At 37.9% G+C, this 23,968-nt stretch overlaps 2 protein-coding genes across 2 annotated transcripts in view; both read left to right on the top strand.

Moving 5' to 3' along the window:
- Positions 1-15,873, top strand: part of LOC128610638 (low affinity immunoglobulin gamma Fc region receptor II-b-like) — a 21,048-nt gene extending 5,175 nt beyond the window's left edge. Inside the window, exons 3-5 of the mRNA XM_053630059.1 lie at positions 5,439-5,714; positions 14,820-15,028; positions 15,826-15,873. Of these exons, the coding sequence (XP_053486034.1) occupies positions 5,439-5,714; positions 14,820-15,028; positions 15,826-15,873 (533 nt within the window). The remainder of the gene's footprint in view (positions 1-5,438; positions 5,715-14,819; positions 15,029-15,825) is intronic.
- LOC128609491 (Fc receptor-like protein 5) overlaps positions 15,852-23,968 on the top strand; it is a 25,028-nt gene continuing 16,911 nt past the window's right edge. The window contains exons 1-6 of the mRNA XM_053627971.1: positions 15,852-16,104; positions 17,195-17,461; positions 19,449-19,721; positions 20,788-21,054; positions 21,750-22,019; positions 22,195-22,464. Coding sequence (XP_053483946.1) covers positions 15,903-16,104; positions 17,195-17,461; positions 19,449-19,721; positions 20,788-21,054; positions 21,750-22,019; positions 22,195-22,464 — 1,549 coding nt within the window. The 5' untranslated portion in view covers positions 15,852-15,902. The remainder of the gene's footprint in view (positions 16,105-17,194; positions 17,462-19,448; positions 19,722-20,787; positions 21,055-21,749; positions 22,020-22,194; positions 22,465-23,968) is intronic.

Here is a 23,968-nt window from a genome sequence, read left to right as displayed (position 1 = left end):
TTACAGATTTGTATACGAAAAATGTACATTTAACATATTTCTCTTCACTGTATATTAACAGGAAATAGAGATCTTTAGTAAAATGAATGGTTATAGAATGGGCTACACCTGGCTTTGACAGATCTGTAATTTATATATAATGTGTATTGCTGATCAGGGTTATCACATCGTCACAATCTATGAACTCCATTTCCCAGAACTCAGCACAGCCTACAAACATGACCGCTGTGAACTACAACATCCAGAACTTCTCACACTCTCCTGATTACTGATTACACACCTGGACTCAATCACCTGCACCACCACACTTACATTATATAAGGACTATCAGCACTCACATTCATTGTGAAGTATATAAACAGTTGTGTCCTAATACACCTGATGGGCCCAAGTGGTTTTCTAGTGTTTGCTAGTTTGGTTTTTGACCCAGTTTGTGTGGTATTGTTTTCTTGTCTCTGCCTTGCCTCTTACAGTCTGTTTGCACAATGCATGATCTTTGATTCTGCTACTGCCTATTGATTTGGATTTGTTTGCCTGTGTGATAAACTGCTTTATCTGCATTCGTGCTCGCCTCCATTACATGACAAGGGTAATTTAGGCTATACAGTGGCAAGAAAAAGTATGTGAATCCTTTGGAATTTCATGGTTTTCTGCATAAATTTGTCATATTGGAATGTTGAATGAGTTAGATAGTCGATTACTTTAGAGTCCTTACGATAGAGAACCACAGTCACAGTCCATAGTTTCATGTTTCGTTTCATAGTCTTAGTCTTAGTCTTAGTCTTAGTTCATAGTTCATAGTTCATGTCATGTTCAGTTTCGTTTGTTAAGTTCACGCTGGTTTCTCCGCTACCAGTCCCTCGCTGTTGTTTATGTTCCATGTTTGGTATATCGACCCTGTATCCCGAGACCACAACTTCGATTCCTGCCTTGCCTCGTTTATGCCTGTTTGCCGATCGCCTGAACTTTGCATGTTACTGGATTTCGTTTTTGGATCACGTTTTGGATTTGTCTGCCTGTCCCTCTTTAAATAAAACTGTTGTTCAACCTGTGCTTGCATCCTACCTTATCTCCGTTGCGTCACGAAACGTGACAGAACATTCCGCCGATCATGGATGCAGCACGAGAACGCAGAACCCGGAGGTCCACGCCAATCATCCCCGTCTTGGATTCTATGCAGTTCTCGCAATGGACTTTCATGGACCTTCCCGATCGGTATGATGGCTTCTTTGGTTATCCGGACTATTTTTTGACAGACTGCCAGAGTTACTTCTCAAGCCTGTTTGACCCGAAGCCAAGGGAGAGACAATGGATTAAGTTCATGATGTCCCGATTTTTTGGCCCAGCTCGCAAGTGGGCACAGCGAGTAGCAGCCATGAGACCCCGGGTACAGGAAGACAGTAGGCAGTTTTCGGACTTGTTTCTGAGGGAGTTTGGAGAACCAGGGCAGAGCTGTGTGGGTAGAACTGCTAGAGCAGTGAACAATATATGAATATAAATATGAATATTTGCTAGTGATATGAGTCAGGGAGCAGGGCTTTGAGTAGTTAAGGTGTCTTAATGGGGAGTCTAACCTTGACCCCAGGGACGTCAGCTGTGGCTGTTGCAAATTTAGTTTTTTAAATTAAACTTTTTAAAGGTTTTTGTAAATTATTCTGGGAACACCTTTTTGAACACCAGCTCTAATGCTGTCAGTCAGCTCACTCATAAGCACTGGCTACATGACCTAAACAGTCCAGGATTTTGCAGGTTTGTTTGTGATTGTTGCAGCCAAAAATGCTTGTTTTTTACTACAGCTTTTTTTTTTTTTTTTTTTCCCAGTCTGCCTCCGTCTCACCTATTCCTTTTCTTTCAAATTAGGCATTGTGTCTCCTCCCTATTCACTGGTTTTCCCTCCTTACCTACAAAGTCTGCATGGGAAGAGGTGTTCAAGCTGAATCCCCATAAGGGTGGCATTATCTCACGGATATATGCAACGATCTGGTCACAGGATGATTTTTACAATATTAAAACCATTGGTGCTTGGGAAGAGGAATTGGGCCTGGAGCTTGAGGATGATTACTGGAGCAGAGCGTTAGTGTAATATATACATACCACCACGTCCTGTGCTAGACTCAGTTTCATACAATTTAAAGTGGTCCACAGAGCTCACCTGTCTAGGAGTAAACTGTCTAAAATATATCCCAATGTTCCTGACATGTGAAAACTTTCGCCCTGTAGCCTGAGTCATATGTTTGCACTCTGTCCCAAACTGCAGAACTTTTGGAATTCTTTCTTTGAAACTATGTCCGACGTTCTTAAAATCAAATTGGATGTCTGTCCTTTAATTGCCATCTTTGGTGTTTCATCTCAGCATCAGCCTCTGAACCATAAACAAGCTAGTGTTGTGGCCTTTGCATCATTACTTGCTTGGCACAGAATATTGTTGTCTTGGACCTCTCCATAATCCTCCTCTATATCAGTCTGGCTTAAAGACTTAATGTTCTTTTTAAAACTTGAAAAAATCAAGTATAACATCAGAGGCAGGGGTGACTAATTTTTGGGAAAATGGCAACAATTTATTACCTACTTCAATGATGTACACACCCTGGAGGTGGATTGAGGAGAGATAGACGGTAAACACTAATGATCTTACCTTTTTTGTGTGTGTGTGTGTGTGTGTGTGTGTGTGTGTGTGTGTGTGTGTGTGTATGTTTTTCTTTGAATGTTTGTTTGTCATTGTCTTTTGTTTCCCCCTTTCTTTAGGTTTTGGCTGTGGTTGTTTTGTTGGGGTTGTTGGGTGTAGTGTTATAATGTGTAAAATGCAAATTTAAAATAAAAATTCTATGATCAAAAAAAAAAAAAGAAGAAAATCCCAGATTTGTTTTGCCGGAACCCCAAACCCTGCACTTCATGATTTCGGCCACCAGATGCCACTAGCGCACACTATGTTGAAAACTTCAAGCAAAGCACCTTTTTGATATATTTGGGAGGAAAGCTTTATTTTGCTATCATTACAAGGCAGGGTCAAAAAATCAGATGTACATCAAAACAAATGGGCGTGGCAAAGGCAAAAAAAGGGTAAAAAAACAAAAAACAAAAGTAAGGCATGGTCACACACAAATAATGTAGCTAAAAAAGAAGAACAGCATTTTACAATTTAAATATATGTTAAATGACAGGAAGAGTTTGCCTTGCTTTTAATGGATTAAAAAAAAATACATTATTCCACTTTCTTTTGTTATTTTGAATGATGTCCATGACTTTTCCATGAGCTGTAAGCCATAGTCATCAAGAATATAAAAAAAATATATATATAATAACAGATGTATAGGCCTAGTTATTGTTTAACAGAGGCACAGGTTTAAGGGTCAAAGGTACATGCAAAGTAAAAAAAAATATATTCTGCAACCTTCACCACGTTTTATTCAAGCTGGAGAGAGACAGTGTGCATGACTTAGCAGGACTGGTGTGAGCTGAGACAAAAGACAAAGAGGCTTGATACTAGCCTTGATTAGGTGAAATTAAAGTATGTACACCTCCTTTAACAAGCTGCTCAGAAGCTGTGAAAGGGGCTTGTGCATTTATCAGCAATGTCTGTCCCTTCCTGAGATGTTACATCACCTTAATAGCCCTTGATCTGCCATCCTGTACTTACCTCTTTTCCCACCTCACATCCAAGCACAGTTTCAAGAAAACATTTGTGATCCTTTAAAACTTACATCGATTAACTGCTGTGAAATATTAATGAAAAACTTAAACTAAGCGTTCTTTGTGTTATTAGTTTAGATGGAATGAGTGTATTATTATGATTTCAATAAAGATTTGAATAAAGATCTGATCACATTATATGAGTATCAAACTCATATAGAGTGGGATGGATATCAAACCATTTTGAAGTGGATGAAGGCTGTTGATTTAGTGAGGATGTAGTACATACACTTTTTCAAACATTTATTTCTTGTATTATTCGCAAAACAATGGCCACATATATTACTAAGATGAGAAAATGAGTAAAGGTATTATATACATCCGTTTTACTGATATATGATGTGTGCATTTCAGAGCACCCTTGTTCCTGAATGTTAGGCAAATATGAAATGGTGAGCAACCTTACTGTGGTCACAAACCCTTCTTCTTGCTGGCCAACTGCACTAATACTCCTGTGATTGAAAATACAATATAATAATGAATTCAAAGCGATCAAAACATTTTGTAAATGTATGCCCCATGACTATTTATGTTAATAGACAGTTGTAGGCTTTCCTGCTCTAGTGGCCAGTGTGCTATTCTTTTCAGGCAACAATATGTTTCTTTTAATTTATGATATAGAAGTAAACTTTAGTGTCCAGTATGTTCTGCCAGACAAACGTTTTGAAAAGGTCAGAGGCCACATTTATAAAGAGTGCTTATAATTTAAGATTATAAGATTTATTAATTAAGTTCTAGACAAGCAAAGTGCGCAGAGTCGAGGTGTAAGTGTTAGTTTTTTTTAAATAAAGAATGGATAATGTGGGGTTGGAGTTTCAGGGGTTAGTTACGTGTTCACGGAAGAGGTGGGTCTTTAGCAGTTTTTTGAAGATGGTGACAGATTCTGTAGTCTGGATTGAGATTGGAAGTTCATTCCACCACTGAGGAACAGTTAGTGTGAAGGCTGTGAATACTTATGTACATGTGCTTTTTTGTTTTTTATTTTTAATACATTTACAAAGATTTCAAAACAAAATTCTTTCACGTTGTCATTATGGGGTATTGTTTGTAGAATTTTGAGGAAAATAATGAATTTAATCCATTTTGGAATAAGGCTGTAACATAAAAAATGTGGAAAAAGTGAAGGGCTGTGAATACATTCCGGATGCACTGTATAAAAAACAAACAAAAAACCACAAGTTCAACAAAGCATGTATTTCTTGGAAAATGGGAGGTTAGGGTAATGGTGGCTCAGTGGTTAAAGGCCGGGTAACTGACAGACATACAGTGATGAGTAAAGATGTGTATGTCAGAATTATTGTTTTCTAGCACCATGTTTTCTTCTTTTTATTAAGTATAACTGTTAAAATTGTAATCAAATTATACCCATTCAGTTATTTCTAGTATTATTGTGTATCTTTACCTTTAGTTTCTTGTACCCTTGCTGCTCAGTGTTCCTAAAGATGAATACTCAGGAAAACAGGATGGAAAACACACTGTAACTCAGACATGAATCAATAGTGAAAAAGATCTAAATGATCAGAACAGTAACTTGATTAATTTAAGGTTGGGGTCAGTTTTCCTAACTGTGATCTACATTTACTTCATTAGTAGTGATTGTTAAAATGACTCAGTCCACCTCTGACAGAACTTAATCATTTACATGTGAGCAGATATACTGTATTCCATTTTAAAATCTTTCTACTCATTTAAATAATGCTGTTGGGAATTAATTCATACATACTTTTTTTTATTTTATTTTTTTACAGGGAGTCCTAAAGCTGTGGTGACCATAAAGCCTGATAAACATGTGTTCAGTGGAGAGACTGTGACTCTCAGATGTGAAATACAGGGAGGAGGAGACACTGAGTGGACATACAGCTGGTATAAGAAAGATAACACACTCTACCCATCCCGCACAACACAGGAGTTCAGCTTCAGCTCAGTTAGAAATGATGACAGTGGTGAATACACCTGCAGAGGGAGGAGAAGCAGTGACTCTCAGAGATCAGAGATCAGTGATGCTGTTACACTCACTGTATCAGGTGAGTGTGAGTTTATGTTATTAACTATTTGTTATAATATGTTATTACTTTGTTTTTTATTATATGTAAAATGTATCAGTAATTTCAGCTTTCAGATTTGTTCCAGATTATTTTCATTGAGCTACACTGTAACTGAGTCTCATTACAATAACTTTACAGCTTCCTTCTGTCTGTTTACTCTTAATTTTCACTTTTCTATCTTAAAGCCTTGAATTCCCTTCAATACTGCTCAAGACAGGAATCATCACTTATTACTCAGTCTGACTGGTGGAATATAATTTTGTCTTTGACTTTATTTCAAAATTGTTAGGAAATAATTGATATGTATAAGAAACAAGTTCTTCACCTAATAGTCAAGCTGATGCTCCTGTCATGATTCTTCATGTTTGAAAAAAGATTTGAAGGTTTCACTGTTGTGGCTTCACAGTAAAGATCTGTACGTTTAGTTGAGTGAAGAAGATTTTTAAATAGATACTGATGTGTGCAGTTGGTGATGCAGGTTGTGTCTACACACTTTACCCCATTTTTCTTTAACATGCGCACACAAAAACACATCTCAGTCCAACACAGAGTCTCTGTAACACATCAGCTGTACCAAAGAGCACGACCTTCACTGTCTGGAGTCATTCAGCTATAAACATCTGCTTGTTAAAAATAATAAAAAATGTGCACTCTAGCAAGAAAATCACAAAGTCATATAATGATTTTCAATATTGACGACGTTATCAGATTTGTAAATATAATCGGATAAATGCAGGAATATTGGGACAGTTAAACCTATAATTATTTATTTTCTAGCTTGATAAATGTATGTAAAAACATATGTTACTGAGGCCTTGCAGTGGAAGTGCTTGATACAAATTACATGACTTCCTTCATGTGACATCATATAAGGGGGCGTGGTCTGAACCAAACAGGAGATTTGACTTATTATTTAATTTAACCTTTATTTAATCAAGTGAAGAATCATTGAGATTAAAAATCTCTTTTCAAGAGAGACCTGGGCAAGACGGCAGCATACAACGTTTCAACATGCAAAACATACAAGCAATTATACAGTAGAGTTAGCATAGCATCATAGCATCCATAAAACTGTTGACCTAAAAGTTTCTTGAGGTAGAAAAATTACACACATTGTATAGTTTTTTAAATGAGGTTTTAAAATTGTTATTTAAGATGCCATATAGACCTGATAAACTGTAACAAAATAAGCAGGGAGTTGGTGCAAATCATGTACAGATATTTATCATTTGATTATTTCCTACGTTTTTAAACATGTGTAGGGATCTACAAGTATTTTAAAAGACGTTTATTTTGACACCGCATCTGAGCGTTCCTTAGCTAATCGGAGCACACAAGTGTAGCTGGCGTGTGATATGAGAGGAAGCTAAACTAAATAAAAAGCTGAGTATTACGACCACATGGGGTTGTGATAAAGTTATAAAAGTTAAGTTACACCTGTGGTCTACTCAAGAGTTACACTGTGTTACTGTGATTCAAAGTTGATTTTCTCCAGTACAGCCGAGACCCTGAGTGACAAACACGGTTATCTACACATCATTGTGTCAGACTGAGTGACGATCCTGAGAGCAGTTAGTGAGCGAGAGTATGACTGAAAAGTGTTAGCCAGTAGAGTGGCTTGGTTTGTTTTATTGCCAGAATTTATTTGACTCTTTCAATGATCAGTATGTGTTATTGGTGACTCAGGGAGACACAGCTGATGTGTTTATTAATCACAGGGGAAGATTTTATTTTTGGATAACGTGGGTTTTGTCAGCATTAACCATCATAGGCCCATACTTGAATTGTAATCACGGCGGATCCCACCATAGCTGTCTGGGCTTCTCCAGGACAATTGCCAAAGATATTCATGCCTCAATGAAGAGACATTACCCCACCATCCTCTAGACCTCCTCCAGCGTCTCATCTCCACGTATCAGACGAGTAATATTAACTCTTGTTTTCTCATGAAAGAAGATTTAGAGACTGGACTTTGGTGAGCTTGATAATTAAATCCAGTTTGGAGTGGATGCAGATTTACTTTAGTTTCTGGATTCACTGATGCAAAGAGACAATATAATAGTTTTTTTTAGAACTTGAAAGTGAATATTTCCCCGTAATTGAATGGACCTGAATTTCCTGCATCAAAAAAGAGTGACAGATTATTTATTATGATTTTTTAGGTTTACCTGACAGCACTTAAGGGTTGTTTATTTCAAATGATTTCTATTTGATTGTATTGGGTTGAGTTGGAGATTTAACCTCACATTTTCCTTTCTGTAAGATAAAAACTAAGAACAATTACTTTTATTAATTTCATACAGCATATAATTATTAATATTAATAAATATTTCAGTTAATTAAGCTTAAGGTACAGTTTATGTTTATTTTGAGATACTTATTAGGGAGTAGAGGTGCCTCACCTATCCTGTTAGATCTGAGGAGGGCGGGACTTCAGATAATCATACTCATCCTGCATATTACCTTCAGTACTTACTTCATGTGTCTGCCGTGTTAAGTGAAAAATCCGGAAACCCACCTTTCCACATCTCAATCATTACCCACTGCAACACTATAGGTACAAACATACCATGGGGTGGGGAGATTAGGGTTAGGGGTGATTAAGATAGACTGGGAAATTTCTGCAGAGATTTCTACTTAGTGTACTATGTTCATAGATGAGGTAGTGAGAGCGTGGTTAGTGTCTCTTTGTGCCTTCAGGAGACCCGTAACCTGCGAGAGAGAAAAGAGAGTGTGAGACAGCTTGAGAGATACGCACAACACACACCCTGACACATACACAGTGTGAATTTAAACTTGACTGAGTGAAAGCTGTGAGTCCAGTACAGACCAGTTTCTGCTGAGTGTTTTGATTTTGTTGAAAGTGTTTTGAAAAGTGCAGACTGAATTAACGTGAGCCTGGAGCTCCGCTAGAATTCTGCTTGTATCCCGGGTTTCGGCACCACTGTAGAACCCGGTGTGGGAGAGTGTAGAGGAAGACCCGGGAGACAGGCACAAAGAAACACACATAAGTAAACTTGGGCAAATCGGACACAGGTGAGAATCATCAGCGTCAATCGGCGTTACCTGCTGATTCGACCCGCCTCCTGTCCGTCCACAGCCAAAGCTTAACCACGCTCGCACTGCCACAATATTATTTTAGCAATGTACATTTATTTGTTTGTTTCTTTGCTGTGAGATGGCAACACTATCCACTTGTATTGATGTTTAGGCAAAACACAAAGTGTTAAAAACGGGACCATTTCTAAACCTTCCCAATGTGTCTTCCAGTAAAGATTATATGTGTAGTTTGCATTTTGTGCTCCACTTTTGTCAAAATAATCTTTACTCTCTACATCCATAAAAATAAGTTGATGGTATATATCATTTCCCCATTGCATAAAACAACAATAAACACTGTTTGTTACTAAAAGTGTCTTAAGAGCTACAGCTTGGCAAAAGAACAGTTACGATTTGGAGGATCGACACCAGCTACCATTGATGATCACCTTAACTCCAGCAAAGAATGCCACCTTGCCCTCTTTTCATGCTGCCCCCACCACTGGCCATAGTTCCTTACGAGCATTCATGTCAGCTTTGATCAGAGCTTCCTTAAATCTTAGGTTATGTGTCTTCAACTATTCACAGCTCTTTGCCTGTTTCCATAGGAGTGTGTGCTCTGCTTGACAACTGGATGATTGTCGGTCTGGGGTCTCTGTTCGGCTCCTTTGCTACTAAATGATGAACAATGTCTACATCCATTGTCTGTCTGACCTTTTCTTCTGGACTGATAACTTCACATATTTCTATCACACACTGCTTAATATTCTCATCTGCCCTTTCCAGAATTCCAGAAATACTTAGATTCCACCTACATTGAGAGCGTTCAGCCTTGTTCAGTCTGTCTTCTAATTCCTTTACCTCTCGTTTGTTTCTTGTACATGTCTCTTTCACAGCTTTCATATCAGGTTTTTAACTCATTGATTTCTTTAAAGGCAAAGTCAAGTGAGCGTTTGAACATCAATACTCACAGTATTCTTCTTGACAGTTTCATCCAGACTATCGGCTCTCTTCTTGATCTTATCTCTTGTTGAATGAGTCGATGACTCACTATGTTGTTTTGAATCTCAAATAGTGTAGGTTCCTTTGTTGTCTCTTTCAATTCCATGCTCTTCAATGGTGTGTCAGGTAGAGGAATCAACTATTTGCCCTCTGCTCTTGGATAAGAGTGATCCCTCTCAATAACATTTACCATATCCTCCGTATGAAACGTTGGCTGGTGCTGAGAGGTTTTCTTTGTTTTGGAGGAGGAATCCCACTTTACCTGTGCTGCAGTAGACTTGTCAATGATAATAACAGCCCTTTCACTAGATTAGAAACCGAGGTGACACAGCTTGCTCCATGATGCAGTAATGTAAAAAATTAACCAATAGCTTCCAAACATGCTGCAGAACTTTATGTATATTATTTAAAGTATTGTATGACCAAAGTCAATAAACATTCATGGATATTTAGCATCTAAACCTTAAAAAGCGCTCAGATTAAATAACATTCAACTGCTACAGCCACCATCTTGGGCCACCCCCTTTTTGTTTGCATCTAGGCATGAGGAAGATGGTGGCATGGTTCAATTTCCCAAATGGTGGACGAGACTGTGTGCTGGAGCGGTCTTTGAATTCAGTGTAGCAATGGTCCAGTATCCTCTTGCCCCTGGTAGGGTAGGTGATGTGTTGGTGGAAGTTTGGCACTGCACGTTTGAGCTTGGCATTGTTAAAGTCTCCTGCCACCATGATGAGTCTAGTGTTGAGTGAGAGCCTCATGCAGTTCACATAAGGCAGTGTCCATGACCGCCTGAGGTGGAACATAAAGGGCACTGACTATGATCGAGGTACAGTAGATTCCCGAGGATGGTAGAAAGGGTAACATTTGATGGTCGGGAGCTCCAGGTTGGGTGAGCAGGAGTGTGTGAGTGGAACAATGCTCACGCTGTCACACCCACTGCTGTTTACCATCAGATACACTTCACCTCCCCTTGACTTTCCCGACTCCATTGTTCTGTCCATGTGTGGCAATATTCCAGTGGAGGGAGAAGTTTATCCCACCACTACGCCAAAAATGTGGCATTCCCAAGTGGAGGGAAATGTTTATCCCAAATTCAGTAAATCCAACTACACCACCCTGTGGGAGAACCAGGGAAATACTCCCAAACCAAAGGCACACAGATAAGTTTCACCAATCGGGGCAAGGAACATGAGAGTGAGACATGGGTATGAATATAAAAATGTATATTTTATTATGACGACACTTCGGCATCATTTAAAACTTGACAAAATATAAAATCGCTTTCCCATGAAGCACAGTAAGGGTTTTAAAAAACTAAGAACTTCTCCAGGCCCAGGCTTGGCAGGGACAAGGCAGGCCAGCTACAGCTCGAGAGGTCATCCAAACCCACTGCAAGTCACACCAAAAATCACACTAGCTAAACCATAAGGAAGTTGTTGTGTTGGCACACTGAGCACGCTGTGAAACACAACGCCGAATAAATGCAGCTAGCCTCCCTCGTCCCACCAAGACTCACTGGCTCCTGGAGAGAAAGAAGACATCGATTAACCCAAAGTTACACAGACACTAAACAACAAGACACAGAAAGACAAGTATATAGACCCTGTGGTGTAAGCTATAACACCCAGGCCCACTGACACCACCACACGAAATATAGCCGAAATAGGCAGTTGTCAACACCCAAGGAGAACCAGAATTATGGTAACAGTACAAATGACAATTATGGCCACTATAGCATGGAGACAGTAAGGCTTAACATACACCCTCTCAGTAGTAATGAATGTGGTTATGTGGAACAAACCTGAAGCAGGTTCGAGGCTAGGAAACACTAGTTTTACCACTCTCAGACTACTCACTCTCTTACTATATGTGGTTACAAAACAAACCAGACATGCATCCAAAACTAAAGTAAAACAAAATACATAAAACCATGAAACAGAACAGTACATAAAGCAAAACAATCAAGTGAAACGAAACAGTAAATAAAAACAAAACAATTGTTAAAGCAAAACAGCTGTCAAGGCAAAACAATCCAATAAGCAAAACAGTCATTGAAGCAAAACAGCAGCGGTATCACATGTAGCATCCCAATGTGAAAAAGGGAGAGGTTCACTTACAATTAGATTGAACAAACAGCAGACGCGAAGTTGTATGATTACTCACAGGTACCGCGGCTCGAAATACACACATATCACTCAGCCACTGGCTAAATGTTGCAATCACTTTACGTGATCTCTGGCGCCAATTCACCACAGTGCACGCGCCACCATGCACGCGCCACCAGCGCCGCTCTAAGACTCTAAAACCAACAAATTAGCCTTGAGGTATTCACCTCATTACGCCGTAACAAAGCCTGAACGTACCTGAACGGAAGTGGGAACCGGAAATGCGGGAACGAGGGACTCGGAATCACCAAGACACCTATCTGCTTACCAAAATAAGGGTCCTTAAATACTCGGGTAGCTCTCATCCTGTTGGTCTGCCGAACCTATATCCCAAGCAGAGCCAATAGGACAGCCAGATCACTAACCCTGCCACACATGCAATAAACATGTTTGCGCACAGTTCCATGTGAATTGTATGTATATCCACTGGGTGGACAGCATAATACACACACACACACACACACACACACACACACAAATTCTAGGTTGGCCATAGACATGAATGAAAGGCCATGATGTACAGTTGCCATGAAAATTATTCAACCCTCATTGCAAATCAGGTTTACTGTAAAAATGTACAGACTTTTAGCTGTTTGCAATGGACAAATCAAACACAAGCAATTGAAATAGTTCAATACAATGAATGCTTCCAGTGGTTTCCCCAAAATGCAACTTATAATGATTTCTACAGACTCAAAATTATTCAACCCCCTGAATAGAATCCCTCACAACGTGCACACACACACACACACACACACACACACACACACACACACACACACAATTGCAAACACTTTATAAAATGTAATTTCTCAAGATTTCAGTGATGATGTATACAATTACTGACTGCTACCAATATGCAGCTCTGCACAATTTGCCCCTTCTACTCCATCCATTAATGGACACATCATGTTCATCAAGAAACACGCGTCAGTGTCACTGTCCTCTAACTAAAGATCTGCTCAGTGGCGTTCCTGAAAAGAAATGTGATCCCTGAAGGTTTCACTCGTCTTAGAAATCAGGTGATACACAGGGAGTTGATCATTCACCTAAGTTCACTGTATTGTATTATTACTGGCATTGTATTAACATTAATGAAGCACAATAAATTAAATAGAACTAAATAAACTATTTTATTCTGCTACATGTGTCTTTAGGTATAGGTACCAATAAAACGATCATGAATAGCTAAGGGCTAATACGCACTAGCCAACATTCAGTGGAGTCAGCTAGCTTAGCTGTTGTAGCTAGCTAGCGCTTAGCATAGAATCTGTACTAGTTTGCTTATAAATACATATTTGGTCACAGATTACAAAGATACCATGGAGCTAAGTGTTAATGTCAGAGTGTCTAATGGAGTAAACGAGATCACTTTTGCTTTTAATGACTGACTACACTCTGCACTAACCTTTACAAATCAGTTCAATCATTGATTTATTTTTATAAACAATGTACTTTAAACTATGAAAAAAGTCACATCACTGTAACCTTTACAAATAAAGCTGTATCTAATTGCTTAATTAAACACAAAGGTAAAACTACTGCTTATGTTGTAAATGTAAAAGCGGCTCTTCATCATTTCATATCAACAGAAAAACCCAAACCGACTGTGAGTGTAAATACTCAGAGCTCCGTCTACACTGGAGACAGAGTTACTCTGACCTGTAATCTGAAGTCTACTGGATGGACTTTTCTCTGGTACAAAGATTATCAGGAATCAATTCCCCTGTCTCACAAAAAAAGAAACTACAGAAAACGTTCTTAGAACATTATTTGGTTCCCACCCCACCAAAAAACTAACCAAACAGGAACCATATGCTAAAGTTAGGGGAACGTTCTGTTTTGCTGAGTATAAGTTGGACACATGCGCTGAATATCCAATCACATCCAATCACATCAGCCAGTTATCCAATCACATGATTTAGTGAGGAATTTATTCAGTAAATGTGTTTCCAGTGTGTGTGTGTGTGTGTGTGTGTGTGTGTGTGTGTGTGTGTGTGTGAGAGAGAGAGAGAGAGAGAGAGAGAGAGAGAGCAGTCTGGCTGCGCTGTTACACACCTACAGTATATGTTAATAATCATAGGACATTATTTCAAAAGCTCACACAGCTGATGTGATTTTTCATTTAGTAGTTAATTTAGCATGCTATGCTAACGTAAACAATAAGCTAATATTAAGTGACTTACATTTTAGACTCAATATTGTCTGTTTTTGTTCTATTTCACCAGCGAAAATAATTCCAAACAAAGCCACAGCAGGTCCTGCTCCTTTTTTCCTCCTAATTTCTTTTGTTCAAACTTTTTTAAATAAGAGATTTCTTATTTATTTTATTTATTTTCACAAGGGAATTGTTTTATTTGTTTATTTATTTATTTATTTACACATAATGATTTCAAGTTTGAATTATAATAAAGTGTTTGTTCAAGCTAAAAACTCTTGTTTTTTCATTCCTTCAAAGGTCACTGTAAATAATAATAATAATAATAATAATAATAATAATAATAATAATAATAATAATGTGTAATACCGTGAAACCGTTATATTTTTTGAGACGGTTATCGTACCGTTCAAATCTCATACCGCTGCAACCCTACTCTATTCACCCATAAAAATAAATTGATGTAGAGTAGAGAGAGATTAGAGACCTGCATCATCACACAGCAGTTATTTTCTGACCCTCACTTCAATCTCAGTGAAGCTTTACATTTAATATCCCTATTTTCATTCTCATCATTTTACTAACTGAAAATTGTAAAATAATTTGAAAGTAGTCATAAGATGTTTAGCATCATCACAGAGAGAGTAATACTGTTTTACTGTAGAAGTGATTAGTGTAGCAAAGACTTCACATCCTGAACTTGTGTTTCATTTCTAACAGAAAAACCTAAACCTGAACTCACATCAGATCTTAAAGGAGCTGCACTGACAGGAAACTCAGTGACTCTGTCCTGTACAATGACGCCGCAGTCTGCTGGATGGAAGTTTTACTGGAGCAAACACACACAGAGCACTGAGACTGAGACTGAAACAGACTACTACAACATCAGCTCAGTTAGTGTCTCTGATGGAGGTCAGTACAGGTGCAGAGCAGGAAGAGGAAACCCAGTCTACTACACACACTACAGTGATGCATTCTGGGTAAAAGTTATTGGTGAGTAGACTTTCTGTTAAGTGATTCTGCACAACACTGAACATATAAACAACATGTGAGCAGAGTCACAATATAGCAACATGTACACAGCTACATACAGAGAACTCTTTCAGCTAAATCATGTTATTAAAGTTAGAGAGAGACAGTGTGAGCACGGCTGAGCAGGGCTGGTGTGAGGTGAGCTGGAAAGCAAGTGGAACAACACTAGTTTAGCTTTGGTAGAAAATGTCACCAAAACCTGTAAAACTCTTTTAACAAGCTGCTCAGAGGCTGTAAAAGGGGCTTCATAAAGTTATTGCTTCAGAAACATCAACATGCTCGAGTGGAGACCTGCCTGAGTGTGAATGAGTGAAGAGGACGAGGGTCGAACTTTTATACTGAACCACTGAGTGTAAGAGGCTGTAGAGTCTGACAGAATGAGAGAGATTAGAGACTGAGTGTGTATGAGGAGTTATGAACTGATAACAGGTGTGTGTGTGTGTGTGTGTGTGTGTGTGTGTGTGCGTGTGTGTGTGTGTGTGTGTGCGTGTGTGCGTGTGTGTGTGTTGATGAGTAAGGATGTGTATGGCAGAGTTATTGTTTTCTATCACTATGTGTGTGTGTGTGTGTGTGTGTGTGTGTGTGTGTGTGTGTGGGTGTATTTATTTATTTATTTATGTAATACTGTTTTACTGTAGAAGTGATTAGTGTAGTAAACACTTCACATCCTGAACTTGTGTTTCATTTCTAACAGAAAAACCTAAACCTGAACTCACATCAGATCTTAAAGGAGCTGTACTGACAGGAAACTCAGTGATTCTGTCCTGTACAATGACGCCGCAGCATGCTGGATGGAAGTTTTACTGGAGCAAACACACACAGAGCACTGAGACTGAGACTGAGACTGAAACAGACTACTACAACATCAGCTCAGTTAGTGTCTCTGATGGAGGTCAGTACAGGTGCAGAGCAGGAAGAGGAAACCCAGTCTACTACACACACTACAGTGATGCATTCTGGGTAAAAGTTATTGGTGAGTAAGAGACTTTCTGTTAAGTGATTCTGCACAACACTGAACATATAAACAACATGTGAGCAGAGTCACAATATAGCAACATGTACACAGCTACATATAGAGAACTCTTTCAGCTGAATCATGTTATTAAAGTTAGAGAGAGACAGTGTGAGCACGGCTGAGCAGGGCTGGTGTGAGGTGAGCTGGAAAGCAAGTGGAACAACACTAGTTTAGCTTTGGTAGAAAATGTCACCAAAACCTGTAAAACTCTTTTAACAAGCTGCTCAGAGGCTGTAAAAGGGGCTTCATAAAGTTATTGCTTCAGAAACATCAACATGCTCGAGTGGAGACCTGCCTGAGTGTGAATGAGTGAAGAGGACGAGGGTCGAACTTTTATACTGAACCACTGAGTGTAAGAGGCTGTAGAATCTGACAGAATGAGAGAGATTAGAGACTGAGTGTGTATGAAGAGTTATGAACTGATAACAGGTGTGTGTGTGTGTGTGTGTGTGTGTGTGTGTGTGTGTGTGTGTGTGTGTGTGTGTGTGTGCGTGTGTGTGTGTTGATGAGTAAGGATGTGTATGGCAGAGTTATTGTTTTCTATCACTATGTGTGTGTGTGTGTGTGTGTGGGTGTGGGTGTATTTATTTATTTATTTATTTATTTATTTATTTATTTATTCATTACTTGTAAAATCAGGAATCAAATCATTGATATCATACCAGTGTATCTTTTACCTTTAGTTTCTTGTTCCCTTGCTGACACTCAGCGTTCCTAAAGATCTTATGAAAAGATAAACAGGATGGCCAACACACTGTAATTCAGACATGAATAAATAGTGTAGATGTTAACTGTCAGTACAGTGACCTGATTATTTTTAGGGCTGAGTCTGTATTTAAAATTGTGATCTACATTTACTTCATCAGTAGTGATTGTTGTCTGTCAGAGCTTAATCATTTACATGTGAGCAGATATACCGTATCTACACTCTGAATAGTTACCTACATTCTGTATTCAATTTTTAAAGTGTTAATACTTGTGTAAATAATAGTGATGGAAATTAATTCGTTTATAGAAACAGTAGTGATTTTGTTTTTGTTTCTTACAGAGAGTCCTAAACCTGAGCTGATTATAAAGCCTGATACACAGGTGTTCAGAGGAGAGAGAGTGACTTTCAGGTGTGAAATACAGGGAGGAGGAGACACTGAGTGGACATACGACTGGTATAGGGACGATAACACATTCTACCCATACCACACAACACAGGAGTTCAGCACCAGTGATTATTACAGTGGTAAATACACCTGCAGAGGGAGGAGGAGAAGTGACTCTCAGATCTCAAAGACGAGTGATCCTGTTACACTCACTGTATCAGGTGAGTCTGTGTGTGTGTGTGTGTGTGTGTGTGTGTGTGTGTGTGTGTGTGAATGTATGCCATTAGTTATATATGTAAAAGTTATCACTAGTTTCAGATTTTGTTCCAGATTTTATCATATGAATAACACAGTCTCATTATAATGATTTTAAAGCTCCTTTTTTTCTATTTTCTTTTGATTTTCACTTTCCTATTTTAAAGTAACTGATTCATTTGATTTGTAAAGAATCACTACAACTTATTAGCTATTCTGATCGGTGTGACATTTTTCCTCAGCTATTATTTAAATTGTTAGAAAATAACTGATATTTAAGAGAAACACATTCTTCTTCACCTAATAGTCAAGCTGATTCTACTGCCAAAGTTTCACTGCTGTGATTTTACAGTAAAGAGTTAAATGATTTAATGACATTATAAAAAAAGACACTAATGTGTGCAGAATGGTTCAGAATTTGAGAAATGATTTATAAAACATCATATGGAAAAGCACAGGGGCAATACAGTTATTTTTACACTTCAGTTCAATCATTAATTTTCATTTTTGTAGAGAATGTACTGCATATAAACTCACTGTAAACTTTACAATAAACACTGCATTTAATTTCTTAATTAGACACAAAGATAAAACTACTGCTTATGTTGTAAATGTAAAAGCGGCTCTTCATCATTACATATCAACAGAAAAACCCAAACCGACTGTGAGCGTAAATCTTCAGAGCTCCGTCTACACTGGAGACAGAGTTACTCTGACCTGTAATCTGAAGTCTACTGGATGGACTTTTCTCTGGTACAAAGATTATCAGGAATTAAATCCCCTGTCTCACAAAAAAAGAAACTACAGAAAACGTTCTTAGAACATTATTTGGTTCCCACCCCACCAAAAAAATAACCAAACAGGAACCATATGCTAAAGTTAGGGGAACGTTCTGTTTTGCTGAGTATAAGTTGGACACATGCGCTGAATATCCAATCACATCCAATCACATCAGCCAGTTATCCAATCACATGATTTAGTGAGGAATTTATTCAGTAACTGTGTTTCCAGTGTGTGTGTGTGTGTGTGTGTGTGTGTGTGTGAGAGTGTGTGTGTGTGTGTGTGTGTGTGTGAGAGAGAGAGAGAGAGCGAGAGAGAGAGAGGGAGAGAGCAGTCTGGCTGCGCTGTTACACACCTAAAGTATATGTTAATAATCATAGGACATTATTTCAAAAGCTCACACAGCTGATGTGATTTTTCATTTAGTAGTTAATTTAACATGCTACGCTAACGTAAACAATAAGCTAATATTAAGTGACTTACATTTTAGACTCAATATTGTCTGTTTTTGTTCTATTTCACCAGTGAAAATAATTCCAAACAAATCCACAGCAGGTCCTGCTCCTTTTTTCCTCCTAATTTCTTTTGTTCAAACTTTTTTTAAATAAGAGATTTCTTATCCATTTTATTTATTTTCACAAGGGAATTGTTTTATTTGTTTATTTATTTATTTATCTACACACAATGATTTCAAGTTTGAATTATAATAAAGTGTTTGTTCAAGCTAAAAACTCTTGTTTTTTCATTCCTTCAAAGGTCACTGTAAATAATAATAATAATAATAATAATAATAATAATAATAATAATAATAATGTGTAATACTGTGAAACCGTTATATTTTCTGAGACGGTTATCGTACCGTTCAAATCTCATACCGCTGCAACCCTACTCTATTCACCCATAAAAATAAATTGATGTAGAGTAGAGAGAGATTAGAGACCTGCACCATCACACAGCAGTTATTTTCTGACCCTCACTTCAATCTCAGTGAAGCTTTACATTTAATATCCCTATTTTCATTCTCATCATTTTACTAACTGAAAATTGTAAAATAATTTGAAAGTAGTCATAAGATGTTTAGTGTCATCACAGAGAGAGTAATACTGTTTTACTGTAGAAGTGATTAGTGTAGTAAACACTTCACATCCTGAACTTGTGTTTCATTTCTAACAGAAAAACCTAAACCTGAACTCACGTCAGATCTTAAAGGAGCTGCACTGACAGGAAACTCAGTGACTCTGTCCTGTACAATGACGCCGCAGTCTGCTGGATGGAAGTTTTACTGGAGCAAACACACACAGAGCCGTCAGACTGAAACTGAAACACACTCCTACACTATCAGATCAGTTAGTGTCTCTGATGGAGGTCAGTACTGGTGCAGAGCTGGAAGAGGAAACCCAGTCTACTACACACACTACAGTGATGCACTCTGGGTAAATGTTACTGGTGAGTAAGAGACTTTCTGTTAAGTGATTCTGCACAACACTGAACACATAAACAACATGTGAGCAGAGTCACAATATAGCAACATGTACACAGCTACATACAGAGAACTCTTTCAGCTAAATCATGTTATTAAAGTTAGAGAGAGACAGTGTGAGCACGGCTGAGCAGGGCTGGTGTGAGGTGAGCTGGAAAGCAAGTGGAACAACACTAGTTTAGCTTTGGTAGAAAATGTCACCAAAACCTGTAAAACTCTTTTAACAAGCTGCTCAGAGGCTGTAAAAGGGGCTTCATAAAGTTATTGCTTCAGAAACATCAACATGCTCGAGTGGAGACCTGCCTGAGTGTGAATGAGTGAAGAGGACGAGGGTCGAACTTTTATACTGAACCACTGAGTGTAAGAGGCTGTAGAATCTGACAGAATGAGAGAGATTAGAGACTGAGTGTGTATGAGGAGTTATGAACTGATAACAGGTGTGTGTGTGTGTGTGTGTGTGTGTGTGTGTGTGTGTTTGTGTGTGTGTGTGTGTGTGTGTGTGTGTGTGTGGTGATGAGTAAGGATGTGTATGGCAGAGTTATTGTTTTCTATCACTATGTGTGTGTATTTATTTATTTATTTATTTATTTATTTATTTATTCATTCATTACTTGTAAAATCAGGAATCAAATCATTGATATCATACCAGTGTATCTTTTACCTTTAGTTTCTTGTTCCCTCGCTGACACTCAGCGTTCCTAAAGATCTTATGAAAAGATAAACAGGATGGCCAACACACTGTAATTCAGACATGAATAAATAGTGTAGATGTTAACTGTCAGTACAGTGACCTGATTATTTTTAGGGCTGAGTCTGTATTTAAAATTGTGATCTACATTTACTTCATCAGTACTGATTGTTGTCTGTCAGAGCTTAATCATTTACATGTGAGCAGATATACCGTATCTACACTCTGAATAGTTACCTACATTCTGTATTCAATTTTTAAAGTGTTAATACTTGTGTAAATAATAGTGATGGAAATTAATTCATTTATAGAAACAGTAGTGATTTTGTTTTTGTTTCTTACAGAGAGTCCTAAACCTGAGCTGATTATAAAGCCTGATACACAGGTGTTCAGAGGAGAGAGAGTGACTTTCAGGTGTGGAATACAGGGAGGAGGAGATACTGAGTGGACATACGACTGGTATAGGGACGATAACACATTCTACCCATCCCTCACAACACAGGAGTTCAGCACCAGTGATTATTACAGTGGTAAATACACCTGCAGAGGGAGGAGGAGAAGTGACTCTCAGATCTCGAAGACAAGTGATCCTGTTACACTCACTGTATCAAGTGAGTCTGTGTGTGTGTGTGTGTGTGTGTGTGTGTGTGTGTGTGTGTGTGTGTGTGTGTGTGTGAATGTATGCTATTACTTATATATGTAAAAGTTATCACTAGTTTCAGATTTTGTTCCAGATTTTATCATATGAATAACACAGTCTCATTATAATGATTTTAAAGCTCCTTTTTTTCTATTTTCTTTTGATTTTCACTTTCATATTTTAAAGAAACTGATTCATTTGATTTGTAAAGAATCACTACAACTTATTAGCTATTCTGATTGGTGTGATATTTTTCCTCAGCTATTATTTAAATTGTTAGAAAATAATTGATATTTAAGAGAAACACATTCATCTTCACCTAATAGTCAAGCTGATTCTACTGCCAAAGTTTCACTGCTGTGATTTTACTGTAAAGAGTTAAATGATTTAATGACATTATAAAAAAAGACACTAATGTGTGCAGCGTGGTTCAGAATTTGAGAAACGATTTATAAAACATCATGTGGAAAAGCACAGGGGCAATACAGTTATCTTTACACTTCAGTTCAATCATTAATTTTCATTTTTGTAGAGAATGTACTGGATATAAACTCACTGTAAACTTTACAATAAACACTGCATTTAATTTCTTAATTAGACACAAAGATAAAACTACTGCTTATGTTGTAAATGTAAAAGCGGCTCTTCATCATTTCATATCAACAGAAAAACCCAAACCGACTGTGAGAGTGAATCCTCAGAGCTCCGTCTACACTGGAGACAGAGTTACTCTGATCTGTAATCTGAAGTCTACTGGATGGACTTTTCTCTGGTACCGAGATTATTGGCAATCAATTCCCCTGTCTCCTGGAACCACAGACACCAACACACTCAGTGTAACAGTCTCTAATGAAGGAGGAACACAGTACTACTGTAAAGCACGCAGGGGAAACTACGACTCAGAGCTCAGTGATCCAGCCACAATTACAGTGAGAGGTACGTCATGTTTTCTACTTTTTCACTACAGACTTAAAGGAAGATGGTGAAAATGAAATTATTTTACTGTTTCAGTAATTGTTTAAAGAAGTATTATAATTGTGTAATTATGTAACTATATTATATGTTTAATTGATTCTGTATGTGTTTAAAATGTTTTGCTATGTTTCTATAGCGAGACCAAAGCCTGTAGTGAAAGTACAGCCAGCTGAGCGTGTGTTCATTGGGGAAACCGTCACTCTCACATGTGCGATACAGACTGGAGAATCCTGGCGTTACCTCTGGTATAGAAATAATGAAGAACTCAGTGATGCTGCAGGAAAGAAAACACACACAATCACTGATATTAAAGACTCTGATAAAGGTTATTATACATGTAAAGGAACAAAGTCATCAGACCCTAAATACACACAGACCAGTGATAGTGTTACACTGACTGTATCAGGTGAGTGTGTTTTATCTCACATATTGTTTATTCCATTAACAGTGAAAAGTGTAGAGGTGTATTTTGTATAGAACACAGTATGTTAGATGCTCTAATGCTGTCAGTGAGCTCGCTTTAATAAACACTGACTGCAAATCACAGTAACTTATTATAATACAATTTCTAATAAAAGATGTAGGAATTAAGTGTTTTTGGTTACTAAAAAAATGACCTACAGAAAACGTTCTTAGAACGTTATTTGGTTCCCAAAATAAAACGGGAACCATATGCTAACCTGAGGGGAACGTTCTGTTTTGCTGAGTATAAGTTGGCAGCATGTGCTGAATATCCAATCACATGATTTGTTGAGGAATTCATTCAGTAAATGTGTTCCATCGTAGTTTATGTGCACGTTTTCTTATCAAATAAAAATATCATCCACCTCAATTGAGCACATAATTTTTTTAATGCACATTTTGGAGATTTTATTCGTATAAACGTGGCTACTGACCCTGATCTGTGTGTGTGTGTGTGTGTGTGTGTGTGTGTGAGTGTGAGTGTGAGCAGTCTGGCTGTGCTGTTACACACCTACAGTATATAAAAATAATCGTAGGACATTATTTTTAAAGCTCACACAGCTGATGATACATTTAATATCCCTATTTTCATTCTCATCATTTTACTAACTGAAAATTGTAAAATAATTTGAAAGTAGTCATAAGATGTTTAGTGACATCACAGAGAGAGTAATACTGTTTTACTGTAGAAGTGATTAGTGGAGTAAAGACTTCACATCCTGAACTTGTGTTTCATTTTGGTAAAAGGATCATCCACTTTTAAACCAGTCTGACTGTCCATAAAATAGTTTGTTGGTGTGTGTTGGGGCAGTGTGAACATGACCGTCATGTTTCCCAACATTCTAAATCCCAACAACCGACTTTTAAAAGATGGGGATTGTCAGCGTCTATCTGTGCAGTGTGACCCACGCTTAAGAGGCTGTAGAATCTGAAAGAATGAGAGAGATTAATAACAGGGGTGTGTGTGTGTGTGTGTGTGTGTGTGCAGACATGCAGTGATGAGTAAGGATGTGTAAATCAGAATTATTGTATTCTAGCACTATTTGTTCTTCTTTTTATTAAATAGACCTGTTAAAACTGTGATTAAATTATACTCAGTCAGTTATTTCTAGCATTATCGTGTATCTTTTACCTTTAGTTTCTTGTTCCCTTGCTGTCACTCAGTGTTCCTAAAGATGAATATTCAGGAAAACAGGATGGAAAACACACTGTAACTCAAACATGAATCAGTAGTGAAAAAGATCTAAATCAGGGGTCTCAAACTCAAATTGCCCTGGGGCCACTTTTGGTACTGTCATCTCATAGGTCATCACATCTTCAATTGAGATACATTTGCCCAGATTGTAGAGGTTGTAGTCGAAACCCTAAGTACAGCTTCAAGATGGGCGTCAGTAATCCTGGACCTGTACTTGCATTTATTAAAGTTCATTGTTGAGAAACGTTTTTCA

This window comes from Ictalurus furcatus, chromosome 7, assembly GCF_023375685.1.
Source record: "Ictalurus furcatus strain D&B chromosome 7, Billie_1.0, whole genome shotgun sequence".
In the NCBI taxonomy this organism is placed as follows: Eukaryota; Metazoa; Chordata; class Actinopteri; order Siluriformes; family Ictaluridae; genus Ictalurus; species Ictalurus furcatus.
This window is presented reverse-complemented; position numbering and strand designations above follow the sequence as displayed.